Source organism: Plasmodium brasilianum, chromosome 5 (genome assembly GCF_023973825.1).
Source record: "Plasmodium brasilianum strain Bolivian I chromosome 5, whole genome shotgun sequence".
Taxonomy (NCBI): domain Eukaryota; phylum Apicomplexa; class Aconoidasida; order Haemosporida; family Plasmodiidae; genus Plasmodium; species Plasmodium brasilianum.
Window position 1 is genome coordinate 935145 of NC_090118.1, and position 13458 is coordinate 948602.

Here is a 13458-nt window from a genome sequence, read left to right on the forward strand (position 1 = left end):
TAATTTCATAAAATTAAAATAAATATACACATCAGTATGATGTTTTTAATTCATCCTAAAAAAAAAAAGAAATAAGCCTGTTTCGGTATGAGCATATGCATTTATATATATACATGTGTACATTTACGCGGGAAAAAAGCAAATGAGGGAAATCTACACATTACATCGTTGCTCAACAGCTTGCCGTCAAATTAACTCAAGAATTTTGATTTTATGTATGCATGTATGTATATATGTATGTATATATATATATATATATATATATATATATATATATATATATATATACGTGATAAGCATTTCGTCAAACAGATACATTTTCACATTTGAGCAATTTATATTTTTGAATGATGAATGGAAAAGTATCTACGCACACATAAATATGTGCGTTATACTACTATTTTATGTAAAATAATATGATTAAGTTATTAAATCATCACATTTACCTTTTCATAAAAAGAGGTAACATAATTGGTGAATAATTTATGAACAGGTCATAAAATTCCTATTTTCCGAACTATTTTTGCACACTTGTTCATAAATAAATTTTTACGCATATTATAATATCTATTCGGTTAAACGTAAAATATGAAATATGATAATTGTGAAAGTTCAATCATAGACGCAAAAGTTAAAAACAAGTGGACAGCAAAATTGAAAAAGGATAGACAAATGATTACATAAATAATAGCAAAACATAGCAAAACATAGCAAAACAAAACTAAACGGGAACAATCTAAAATTAAGGAATTGGCACAATTTATCATTTCAAAAATTTTGAATTGTGCATGTTATTTTTGCGTCTCCTGTCTTATAAGTCTTCTGAAATAAATTCCTCTCAGACATGGATTTTACGTGTCCTGCAAAAAGGTATACTACACATTAAATATATATTTTATATATATATATATATATATATATATATATACATACATGTGTGTGTTTGCATATACATATGTATGTGTGCATATACATATGTATGTGTGCATATATTTATGTAGCTTCACTTTTTGGCTGTGCCCCCTCACTAAATATAAAATTACTGTTATATCTCGCATGAACACCAAGACACACATTAAAATATTATCCTAAAGAAATAAATGAAATTCCTTAAATTCAACAATTTATCTTAATATGTAAGAATATATATGCACAAGTCATGTAACAAATAAAATATTGAGAAGCTGAAATTTTTATTGAGTATTATTCAATTATTTTTAATTTTTTATAACATTCACTATTAGACTAAGATTAAGTTCCGTAAAAAAGTGATCACATATTAAATTGTTTTTTTTTTAAAGAATACAAAAAAGGAAAATTAAATAAAAAGAAAAAAATATGAAAATAAGAAAATATATTAATATCTATATATACTATCTTAATATAAAAATAAAAGAATTTATGCAATTTATGAGTAAATAGAAAAATAACTTATTAAGTTTTAAACTTTCTGAATTGTACATAATTTTTCCATTTTATCCCCTTGCATACATAAATGGAAAATATTTTTTTATAGAAATGTAGTTTGTGTGAAACAGGAAATGTAAATGTGTAAATGTGTAAATGTGCAAATGTGTAAATGTGCAAATGTGTAAATGTGCAAATGTGTAAATGTTCAAATGTGTAAATGTTCAAATGTGTAAATGTTCAAATGTGTAAATGTTCAAATGTGTAAATGTTCAAATGTGTAAATGTGTAAATGTGCAAATATGTAAATGTGCAAATGTGTACGTTTATGTTCTACGAAATAAAATTATTTCCTCCATATTATTATTACGTAATATCTTGTAAGTACACAATACACAAATGAAATATTGTTACCAATGAAAAGAACGTAAACGTGATATATATATATTCAAATACATATGGAATTCTTCTATATGAACGCTGTTAAACGTACAATAAATAAAATATAATTTATAGGTAACACAATAGTCTTTTTCTTCTATCAGTACATGACAATATTCGTTTAGAGCATATATTATATTGAATTATACGCAATTTTGTATTGTTTACATATAATAAAATTTTTCTTAAATAAGAATAAAAAGTGTTTTATAATATTTACATATAGATATACAAGAAAAAAAAAAAAAAAAAAAATATTTAACCTTTCATATATTTTTAATACTTCCGAATCTTGATAATAAAAATTACCCACATTATACATATTCATCTAGAGCCTTTAATTCGTCATAGAAAATATTAATGGCTAAGTTAATAAGACAAATACAGAATATATGTTCTTCATAATAAAGATATTACTAAAATTATTTTTATTATATATAATTAAATGTTACCCTTTATATTTAAAGTATAAAAACATATAATGGTGAATTACTGTAGCAACAGTTATATATAAAAAATAAAAGAATTTATAAAACCAATGAACATTAAACGTAAAAGTTTGGTGAACTTCCGGAGAATTATACACATGTACATTCTATATTTCCGCTTTTTTTCGTAATAATTATTTATCATTTTTTTTTTTTTTTTTATTTCTATACAAAAATTAATAATAAACGGAAGCTGGAAAAGTATGTTACATATTTCATGGGTATTACAACATGAACGAATAAATAAATATATAAATATGCATAAATTAATATGTACATATATGGATATATATATATATATATATATATATATATATATATATATATATATATATATATGCAAATGGACATATACTATGTTAAGTATAATAGTGAAATTACAAATTACAATTAACTGGTGTAGAACAGAGATTAAAAAAAAAAAAATAATGAATATCGATGTAAAAACTCAATAAAAACATGTGAACAATAAATAAGTAACACATCAGTACTGTATATATTAATATACAATCGAATTTTGTATATTTTTGTTACTGTATTTGCAAATTATAAAAGTTGATATCAGTTAATTTTTTTTGTTTTTCTTAAAAACATTTAATATCATTTATACATCAACAAAGATTTTACTTTTACAAACATATAATAAACATATGAATAATATACATTGATGAAAAATAAATTAAAAGTAAATCTTAAAATTAATTATAATTAATAGTTAACTAATATAAAAAACGGGGAAAAATAAATTGGTGTGTCCCTACCCCTGTATGACTAATGCTGTGTATCAGGATTGTTATTTTGTACTAATATTCTTAAACACGTGGGAATCGAGCCCTCGACGAATACTTCCAAAGGTAGCACCCTTAACCACTGCGCAAAAGACAACAAGAATAAAATTTTGTAATTGTAATTATAATTTTTTTTTTTATATTCACAAAATTTTTAACTTATGTACAAATGAAAAAAAAAATATATATATATGATATTGCAATAACTACAAGCAAAATATGCATAATGTCCATAAGAGTCTAAATAAACGTAAAGTAGGAATTAGCACAAATAAAAATTTATTAAAATATAAAATTTAAGAAAATTGGTGAAACGTATAAGAAATTATACTTTATATTATGCGACTTATGCATAAATGTCTATATTACTTTTCTTAAAATATCTCCAAATAAAAATCTTATAAAATTCATATAAAATGTTTATTAAATTAATTCTTTTAAATACATATACATAGTGAACATACAATTATAATAAGTAAATATTATTACATTGACATTGCTAATGTAAAAAAAATATAAAAAAATTTGATCGACTCCATCCCAAGTACTCCCTCGCAGTGATTCATATTAGTATGTTGACTTGTGAACGCCTGATACCCCGGGACTTGAACCAGTTACTATCACTTCCTAATCAACACGCCTAACCACTGGTGTACGAGTCGCTTAAAATTATTCTGTATAATTATAATTATACTCAATTTTTTTTTTTTTTTTTTTTTTTTTTTTTGATTTGATAAAAGTATACATACATAAAAAAAAAAAAAAAAAAATTAAAAATATACCCTCTACAGTGTGTACATATATAAAATTAAGTTATATTAAAATGTATAATATTAAAAAATGTTTTTTGAAAAATGAGGATTTTCTTAAACACAAAACGTTTTATCTACAAGTTTTATGAAAAATTATGAACAGTAAATATTTTTATATCTCAATTTGCCTGACTTGTGCATAATTATAATATTATGCATTCTTACAATTTTTTATTTTTCATAAAATTTGTAAAAACATCTATCTATATATACATACACAGTTCATTCACATTTTAGCTGGAACGCAATATAGATGATAAAACATTGTTATTATTTATATCATATGAATAAGTATGTAAGATATTGAGATATTTAAAAAATTAAAGATAAAATAGTGATCCCCTGCTCTATCCCAAGTTTCTTCTTCAATTGATCAACATAATAACCTTGTTGTTAGAGTTTTAAGAACAAGGGATTAGAACATGAAAAACCTGAGACCTCTAGTTCCAAAGCCAACATCCTTAGCCACTATGCTAATAACGACAAGAGAATCACAGTAGCATTGTTATTATATTCATAATTTTTTTTTTTTTTTTTTATATGCATAAAATCTCTCATTTTCGTATATACAACGGAAAAGACGAAAAAAAATGAAATGTTGCTATTACGCCGACATATGTACATACATAAAATACATAAATATCAAATTAATTAAATGTAAAATACAATTGTTCATAAATAAAATTTTTTTTAAATATTAAATTTATAAAAATTTATGATATGTTCTGAAATTTATATTTTATATTAGAAGACATATGCACAAATGTCTGTATTATTATTTTTTAAAAGGTATCCAATAAAAATCATACAAAATGGACATTAAATAATTTCTTTTAATCACATACATGTATACACTGTGAAGATACATTAAGTTAAATTTTATATTATTACATTAACATGATTATTGTAAAAATATGTAAAAAAAAAAAATTAAGGGACTCTATCCCTGGTATTTGCACGCAATAGCCATATTAGTATATTGACTAATGAGAGCCTGCTTCCCTGCAACTTGAACCAGTTACCATCACCTCCTTATCAACATGATTATCCGCTGGAATAAGTGTCTATTAAAACTGTTTTATGTAATTATAATTATGCTCTTTTTTTTTCTTTTTTTTCTTCGTTTTATATATGTATTCATATAATTAATTGAATGGAAGTTAAAAAACATATTCCTTGTACTAGTTATTCGAATGCGTGCGTAAAATAAAATTAAAATGTATAATGTTCAAAATAATTTTAAAAAAATTATGAACATTTATACATATAAAATGTTATATTTTCTAGTTTTATAAGAAAAATTATGAACAGTTCATGTATTTATATTTCAAAATTGCCTGACTTGTTCATAATTTTGCTATGTTCTTTCTCTTTTTTTTTAATTAAAAAATATCTGAAAAGATATATAACATTAATTCTTTTTTAAACTGCAATTTAATACTTATGATAAAATATGGATATTATTTATTTTATATAAGTATCAATATGTAGTATTTATATTTAAAAAGTAAAAAAAAAAAAAAATGGTGCGCCCCTACCCCAATCTGCTTTTTCAGAAGATCCAGATGTTAAACTTTGTTGTAATAGTTTGGAATTCGAGAGACTCGAACCCCAGACAATTATTTCCAAAGGTAACATCCTTAGCTACTGTGCAAGGGACGACAAGAAAATTATATTGTTTCTTTAATTATATTTATAATTTTTTTTTTTTTTTTTTATACATATGTGATATGTTTTTCACATTTTTATGCCCGAGAAAAAAATATATGCCAACGTAATAAATAATTTGAATTTATGTATACTCTTAAAATACAAAAAAATTCAAGAAAAATGGATGAAATATAAGAATATGTATTTAGGCTGAAAATTTTTAAATTAACACAATTTGGTAGAAATATTTAAGTGCAAAAAATTATAACAATTTCCCTACATGCATAAAATAGGTGTATATTATTTTATTTATTTTTTTTTATAATTTTTTTAAAAAAATTCATTTATTTTTTTTAATTGTTTATGATAATTTTACGAACTAGTATGGAACAGTACTCCTGTCGTTCCCTTTTCTTAAATACAAACATTTTACAAATATAAACATATAAAAAAAATAATTTTTTTTGTGTTATTTTATCTATTTAATGATAAAAAAAAAAGTGCGAAAAATTAAAATTGGTGTGTATTGAATGCAAACTTATTTTTTGCATAGGATACATATGTTAACTTTTTCGTGAAAATTTTTAAGCAGTGGTATTCTATCATGTGGTCCGTACTTCCAAATATAACATACTTCTCTACTTCCTGTGAAAGGACAGGAAAATTGTATTGTAATTGTATTCTTAATTTTTTACTTATATAATATCAAAATACAATGGAACGCAGTCTGTTTTTTTACCTTTATATACTCACCATTTTCACTATAACGTTCTCACCGTTTTCTCTAATATATTCTCACCATTTTCTATTTTACATATTATCCATTTTTTCTTGCTCCACTTTTTGTTTCTTGATATAAATAAATAAAAAAAAAATATCCGAAATAGGATATTGTAATAATAACTGTTTTACATATATAGTTAATAGCTGTATATATTCTAAAGTTAATGTATGTACACGTGTAAATAAATAAATAGGAAGAATTATAAAATTCAATTCCAAAATATTTTTCAAAATTAACGTCCTTAATGCAAACTAATTAGACTATTTGTGTATAACAGAGCTTATTTTTTATTTTTATTATTTTTTTTTTTTATATTTTAAAAATGTTATTTTAGCTAGTTTGTTTCTTTTATAGTTGTTAAAAAAAATGATACAGACTTCAAAATACCTATATACTTAAAATACATGAATATGGTAAGTATTAGTTAGATAATTGTTTTATACAATTTTATATATTTAATAATAATTTAGAGTTTAATAAAAAAAAAAAAAAAAAGCTCCACTTTTACAATGTAACTGCTACTGTGAACGCAAACGTTAACTTTGTCGTAAGAGTTTGGAACCCGTAGGATACGAAACTTTGACACGTACTTTCAATATCAGAATAGTTAGTTACAGAGAAAAAGCGGTAAGATAATTATATCTTCATGTAATTATAATTTTTTTTTTTGTATACTTAAGTACAAATGTTAAAAAAAAAAAAATGCAATAATGATTATTTTAATATATTCATATAATTAAAATGCATAAATATCAAAATAATTAAATACAAAATATCATTGTTCATAAATAAAACTTTTTTTAAATGTTATATTTATAAAAATTTATGACATTTTCATAAATTTAACTTTCATAATGCATGATTTATGCATAAATGTTTTTATCGTTTTTCTATTTAAAAAAGTGTCCAATAAAAATCATATAAAAATTATACAAAGTTCATATTAAATAATTTCTTTTAAAAAATATACGTATGCATAGTGATCATATAACAAGAATAATTGAATACTAATTAACTAATAATAAATAATGTTAAAATATGTAAAAAAAAAAATTAAGAGACCCCTATCCCAGGTATTTGCTTTCACTGGTTCTTACTATGCTATCTAGTGAGAGACTGCTTCCCGGGAACTTGAATTAGTTATCAACACTTTCTTATTAGAATATCTAACGAGTGGAATAAGAGTCGCTTAAAGCTATTTCGTGCAATTATAATTATATTAATATAAATTGTTTTTTTTTAATCGTACTTGTGCTTATATATTCAGATAAATAAAAAAATATATATATGCCCATTATACTAGTTCCTGAAATAAGCATATAAAATAAAATTAAATTGTATATTATCCAAAATAAAGGAATTAATAATATTAATGTTCATAAATATAAAATATATTATGAATCCGTTTTGTAAACAGTTATGAACAGTGAATATTTTTATACCTCAATTTTCCTGACTTGTGAATAATTATAAATTATGCTTTCTTACAGTCTTATATTTTTCATAAAATTTGTAAAAATAAATACGGTTAATTTTTATTTTAATTGGATCACAATATGGTTGATAAAATACAATTATTATTTATTGAATATAAATAAATATATAAGTTATTGAATATTTAAAAATGTCAAAAAAAAAAAAAAAAATGGTGCGCCACTATCCCAAGCTGCTTATTCAATGGATCCAAATGCTAACATTGTCGTAAGAATTTTAAGCCCGAGGGATTCGAACCTGCGATCCTTAGTTCCAAAGTTAACACCCTTAGCCACTGTGCTAGTGACGACAAGAAAATAATATTGTCATTGTGTTTATACTTATAATTTTTTTTTTTTTACGTGTGGCACATATTTGTACTTATATAAAAAAAAAGTTGTGTTTGTCAGAGTAATTTAAATGTTCATCAATGTTTTAGTGAAAGTTTAAATACTTATATAAAAATAAAATAAAAATAAGCACTAATGAGAATGGATAAATATAGAACATTTTCTTGCCTTAATTAGAATAACATTAAGGAAAAGTTTATTAACTATATTTTTTTATATCTTATTTTACCTGAACAAATTATATTTATTTTCTCTTTTTAAATTTCTGATTATAACCATATTAAAAAAAAATAAAGTGGAATACCCGTTTTATCCTGAATTTTATGACAAAAATATAAGCTTTTATTATATGAGGAATAAATTTTTATATTTTTTTGATTATATATTCATGTTCACCAAATTAAAATTATGAAGTATGTGAGCATAAGTAATTTTGCTTAAAATATTTTCTTCTAAAGCTGGAAAACTTTTAATGTAAAGAAGCTTATTAAAAAATTAAATATAACCTGCACGTGTCAGGTAGCAAAAAAGTATGTTTAATGTTTTAAAAAAAATATTTTTAAGATCTTATTCATTTATTTTTTTTTTTGCATAATATATCTTTCATTGTTTAGTTATATGATATGTTGTAGAAAAGTGCTGGCACACACTACAAAATTTATTAGTTATTTAGAGTTAATTCATAATATACAAAATCTAGCTAAATAAGTGAAACATTATAAGATAGAAGGAAAAATTAGTTAATATACACATGTAAAATGTTTTTTTAAAATATTAAGCATACAGTAATAAAATGATGAGAACTGTGTAGTTTTCAGTATTTATCGTAAAAGATTTAAAAGCTTTTTTGATTTTTTCCTAGGTTTATTCATATGTACTACTACTGCTACTACTGCTACTACTGCCACTACTGCCACTACTGCCACTACTGCCACTACTGCCACTACTGCCACTACTGCAGATATGAAAGACATTTATCTTCTTTAAGTTAGTCATATTTTTCTATATCGTAAAAAAATGTTGTATCAAGGGTAAAAAGAAGAACATATTGCTATAACTGCATAGCTATCATAATAATGTAATAAAAAATAAAGATATATAAGAAAAAAGAGATTAAGATAAATAGCCTTTAGTTATTCTCCAGAATTTTGAAATATTTTAGGTAAAAATTTCCATTATGCAAATATGAACTAGCGTTATTATAACGTGTTTTCATAGTATTGGAATACATTCTTTAGGGACTGTTGAAATATATAATATACATTTTGATTAAATTCTGTAAATATATTTCTTTTTTTTTTTCATCACATATATATATTTACGTGTGTGTATTCATGAAGATAAATTTTTATAGTCCTACAAAACAAATTAAGAATAGAACTATGTTCTAAACAACTGCTACTGTAAAAGTGAGATACATATATATCAAGGATAACCTAGGGTGTTAATATTACCGATATTTATACAATTTTTTTTTTTGTTTATTTCAACAGCAGAAAATTCTGAATATAATACATATATTAAATAAAATATCTAGTTTCACAAAGTTTATCAACATGCAAGTAGTAAATGAACGCATTCAATAATATATCATCTCCGTCAGAAATATTTATTTCAAAAAAAATAACATATACTCATATTACATAAATACTTAAGCATATTTCTTTCACCCCTTATATATATATACTTATTCTAAGAAATAGGTGTTTCATAATAATATATTCATAGTACAAAATTTTTAAAATACTGTGCTTTCACATATGCATACATTATAATAACGAAATTATGTTATATGTCTCTTTTATAAATAGAATAAATAACTACATATATTCAACCAAATAGAAGAAAAACAAAATTAATTAAAAGAACAACAAAATTATGCACAAGTCAGGCAAAGTGAAATATAAAAATATTTACTGTTCATAATTTTTCATAAAACTTGTAGATAAAACGTTTTGTGTTTAAGAAAATCCTCATTTTTCAAAAAACATTATTTAATATTATACATTTTAATATAACTTAATTTTATATATGTACACACTGTAGAGGGTATATTTTTAATTTTTTTTTTTTTTTTTTATGTATGTATACTTTTATCAAATCAAAAAAAAAAAAAAAAAAAAAAAAAAAAAAAATTGAGTATAATTATAATTATACAGAATAATTTTAAGCGACTCGTACACCAGTGGTTAGGCGTGTTGATTAGGAAGTGATAGTAACTGGTTCAAGTCCCGGGGTATCAGGCGTTCACAAGTCAACATACTAATATGAATCACTGCGAGGGAGTACTTGGGATGGAGTCGATCAAATTTTTTTATATCTTTTTTACATTAGCAATGTCAATGTAATAATATTTACTTATTATAATTGTATGTTCACTATGTATATGTATTAAAATAAAAATAATTTAATCTCAGCTGTGTATGATTTTTATTGGATACATTTAAAAAAAAAAATATATAATATAACCAGTGTCGCATGCGTCAGGTAATATTAAATATAAATTTATGTACACATCATAAATTTCTTTAAATTTAATACTTTTTTTAATTTTTTATGTTCATCCATATATTTCGTTTAATTCGTTTGATTTTTGCTTATTTTATTTATATAAATAAGTTCAAATAAATATTACAGAGGCATATATTTTTTCCCTTTGTATGTACAAAAGAGACAGAATTTGTGCATAAAAAAAAAAAAAAAATTATGACTATAATCAGAATGACCAGATTATTTTCTTGTCATCACTAGCACAGTGGCTAGGAATGTTAATTTTAGAACTAAGTGTATTAGTTTCGAATACTTCTCGCTTAAAATTCTTACGACAATGTTATCATTTGGATCCACTAAATAAGCAGATTGGGATATGGGCGCACTATCTTTTTATTTTCTTTATAGAATGCCATTAAATACATGAATGAACATGATATTATATTATAAAAAAAATATATATGTATTCAATATACCTTTAAAAAAAAAAAAGATTAATACCATTAAAAAGGATTAATTGCGTTAATCCATTGCTAAAAAAATAATCATATCATTAAATCGATTTTTTCATTTTTGCATAATGAAGATAAAACATACATCCATGTTATGCACAATTGATGTACTTAGTGGTGTTGCAGTAGTTATCCCTGAGGTACCACTAAAAAGAATGAATGCGTTAATTTTTTCTATTTATGAAAATTAACTTGTTTCATTGTTTAAATTTTATGTATATAGAAATTATCCATGCGTACACACAGATAATTATTGGAATATCTGATTTTATTTTTTGTTTCGTTTTTACTTAAGTATGCGTCGAAATTTTGTGAGAGGAAACAATGGTTAGTGTATAAGAGTGAAAATAGTAAATATACTAGAATGCGCATAGTAAGTGTACTATAGTGAAATAGTAAGTATAGTATAGAGAAATAGTAAGTATACTGTATATAAATAGTAAGTATAGTATAGAGAAATAGTAAGTATAGTATAGAGAAATAGTAAGTATAGTATAGAGAAATAGTAAGTATAGTATAGAGAAATAGTAAGAATATTAGAGTGAAAATGGGGAGCATATATAAAAGTAATCGTGTGGAGTTTATAAATCTAAATAATATCGAAAATGTTAAAGTAAAATACGATTATCTTATATAAGCAGAAAATTATAAGCATAATTGCAATGGCAATAAAAATTATTTGCTGTTACATATTCAGTTGCTAGTATTAATGAAGATGGATGTGCAAGTCGAGGTCTTTATTGCCAATGTTATCTCCAAATTTTCATAGTAATGTTTGCATGTGTATCCTCTGCAAAATAATAAGATTGGGGTAAGGGAATGCCAAAATATTTTTTCATATTCCTTTGTATTAACATGAAATGCTTTCAATTGTAATGTCAAATGTTTTTAATAGTAATATGAAATGTTTCAATTATTTATACTTACTATTTAAGTGTGTGTACAAAAAAAGAATAATATAAAAGATGAGTAATCTTTTTAATAATTATCTAGGAATTGAAACAAATTAATAACATCTTGAAATTTTGTGAAAAAAAAAAATATATATATATATGTACAGCAATTTCATGCACACATCAGGGATATGTTGCTATATGTGTAAGCACTTTTGAGGAATTCTTAGAAATTTATTATTTCATTTATAGTTTAATGATGAATATTCTTACTCATCGACAAATAAACTACATATATATATATATATATTTTTTTTTTTTTTTTTTTTTGTATGGTTAATGAGATATAATAAAATTTTTTGTTATTGCTCTTCCAATGGAATAGCTATATTTACATATATATATATATATATATATATATATATATATATATAGCTATTCGAGCAAAAACAAAAAAAAAAATTAAATTTATAACTACATGTAGACAAATTAATCATTAAAAAAAGAAAAATTACACGAATACAAATTATATAAAAGTAAATATGAAAAAATAGAAATAAGTAAAAAAGGGTTTATGTATAATTTTATATGAGATTGGTTATTCTTGAATAATGCATCATATTTTGCTTTCTCATTTTTAATATTTCACTTAATAACATTACATAAAATGCATATATTTTATTACAATATAATCTACAAACATTTATATTTTTTTAAATGTTAATATATAATTCGTTATTTTACTTTCATAATAATAAAAAATTTACATTATGTAGCTTATTAATTTATACATCATTAGGAATTAACATTTTCAATATAGTAAAAACTGATTTTTCTAATTCATCATTTTATGAAAAATTTGAACAGTACCTGAACAAATCATATAAAATTTGAGTTACGTTATTTAATGGAATAGTAAATTTCCTGTAATACATTCATTTAATACATGTTTGTAAGAATATTTTCATTATATTGTATGATGTATTGTGTGGCATCACAGGGATGATATAAAATTATTCGCTATGAAATACTTGTACAGCTTAATATACAATCATTATGAACAAATTATGAACAAATTATAAACAAATTATAAAGCAAAAGAAATGATATATATTTCATAAGTAAAATGCAAATAAATGAATAATTCTGTTGAAGTGTAGGGAAATTACGCATATTTTTACATTTCAAAATTTCCAAATGATCTGCATGTCGTACGTTTTCCTAATTTACCAACATTCACTATGAGATATACGAACATAATATTAACTTGCTAAAATTGTTAAATAAACACACCCTCATGGCATATGCCCATATATATATATATATATATATATATATATATATATATATATAACAATAGGTAGTGTATT

The 13458-nt window shown here is 22.7% G+C and overlaps 1 protein-coding gene across 1 annotated transcript; it reads right to left on the minus strand.

Annotated features, from left to right (window-relative positions):
• Window positions 1-4919: 4919 nt before the first annotated feature.
• MKS88_001467 (uncharacterized protein) lies at window positions 4920-9189 on the minus strand (the record flags this gene model as incomplete). Its single annotated transcript, XM_067214393.1, has 6 exons — window positions 4920-4987; window positions 5475-5580; window positions 6145-6231; window positions 6363-6435; window positions 8102-8138; window positions 9072-9189. 6 exons carry the CDS (start codon window positions 9187-9189, stop codon window positions 4920-4922), a joined length of 489 nt encoding a protein of 162 aa, XP_067074833.1.
• Window positions 9190-13458: the final 4269 nt, after the last annotated feature.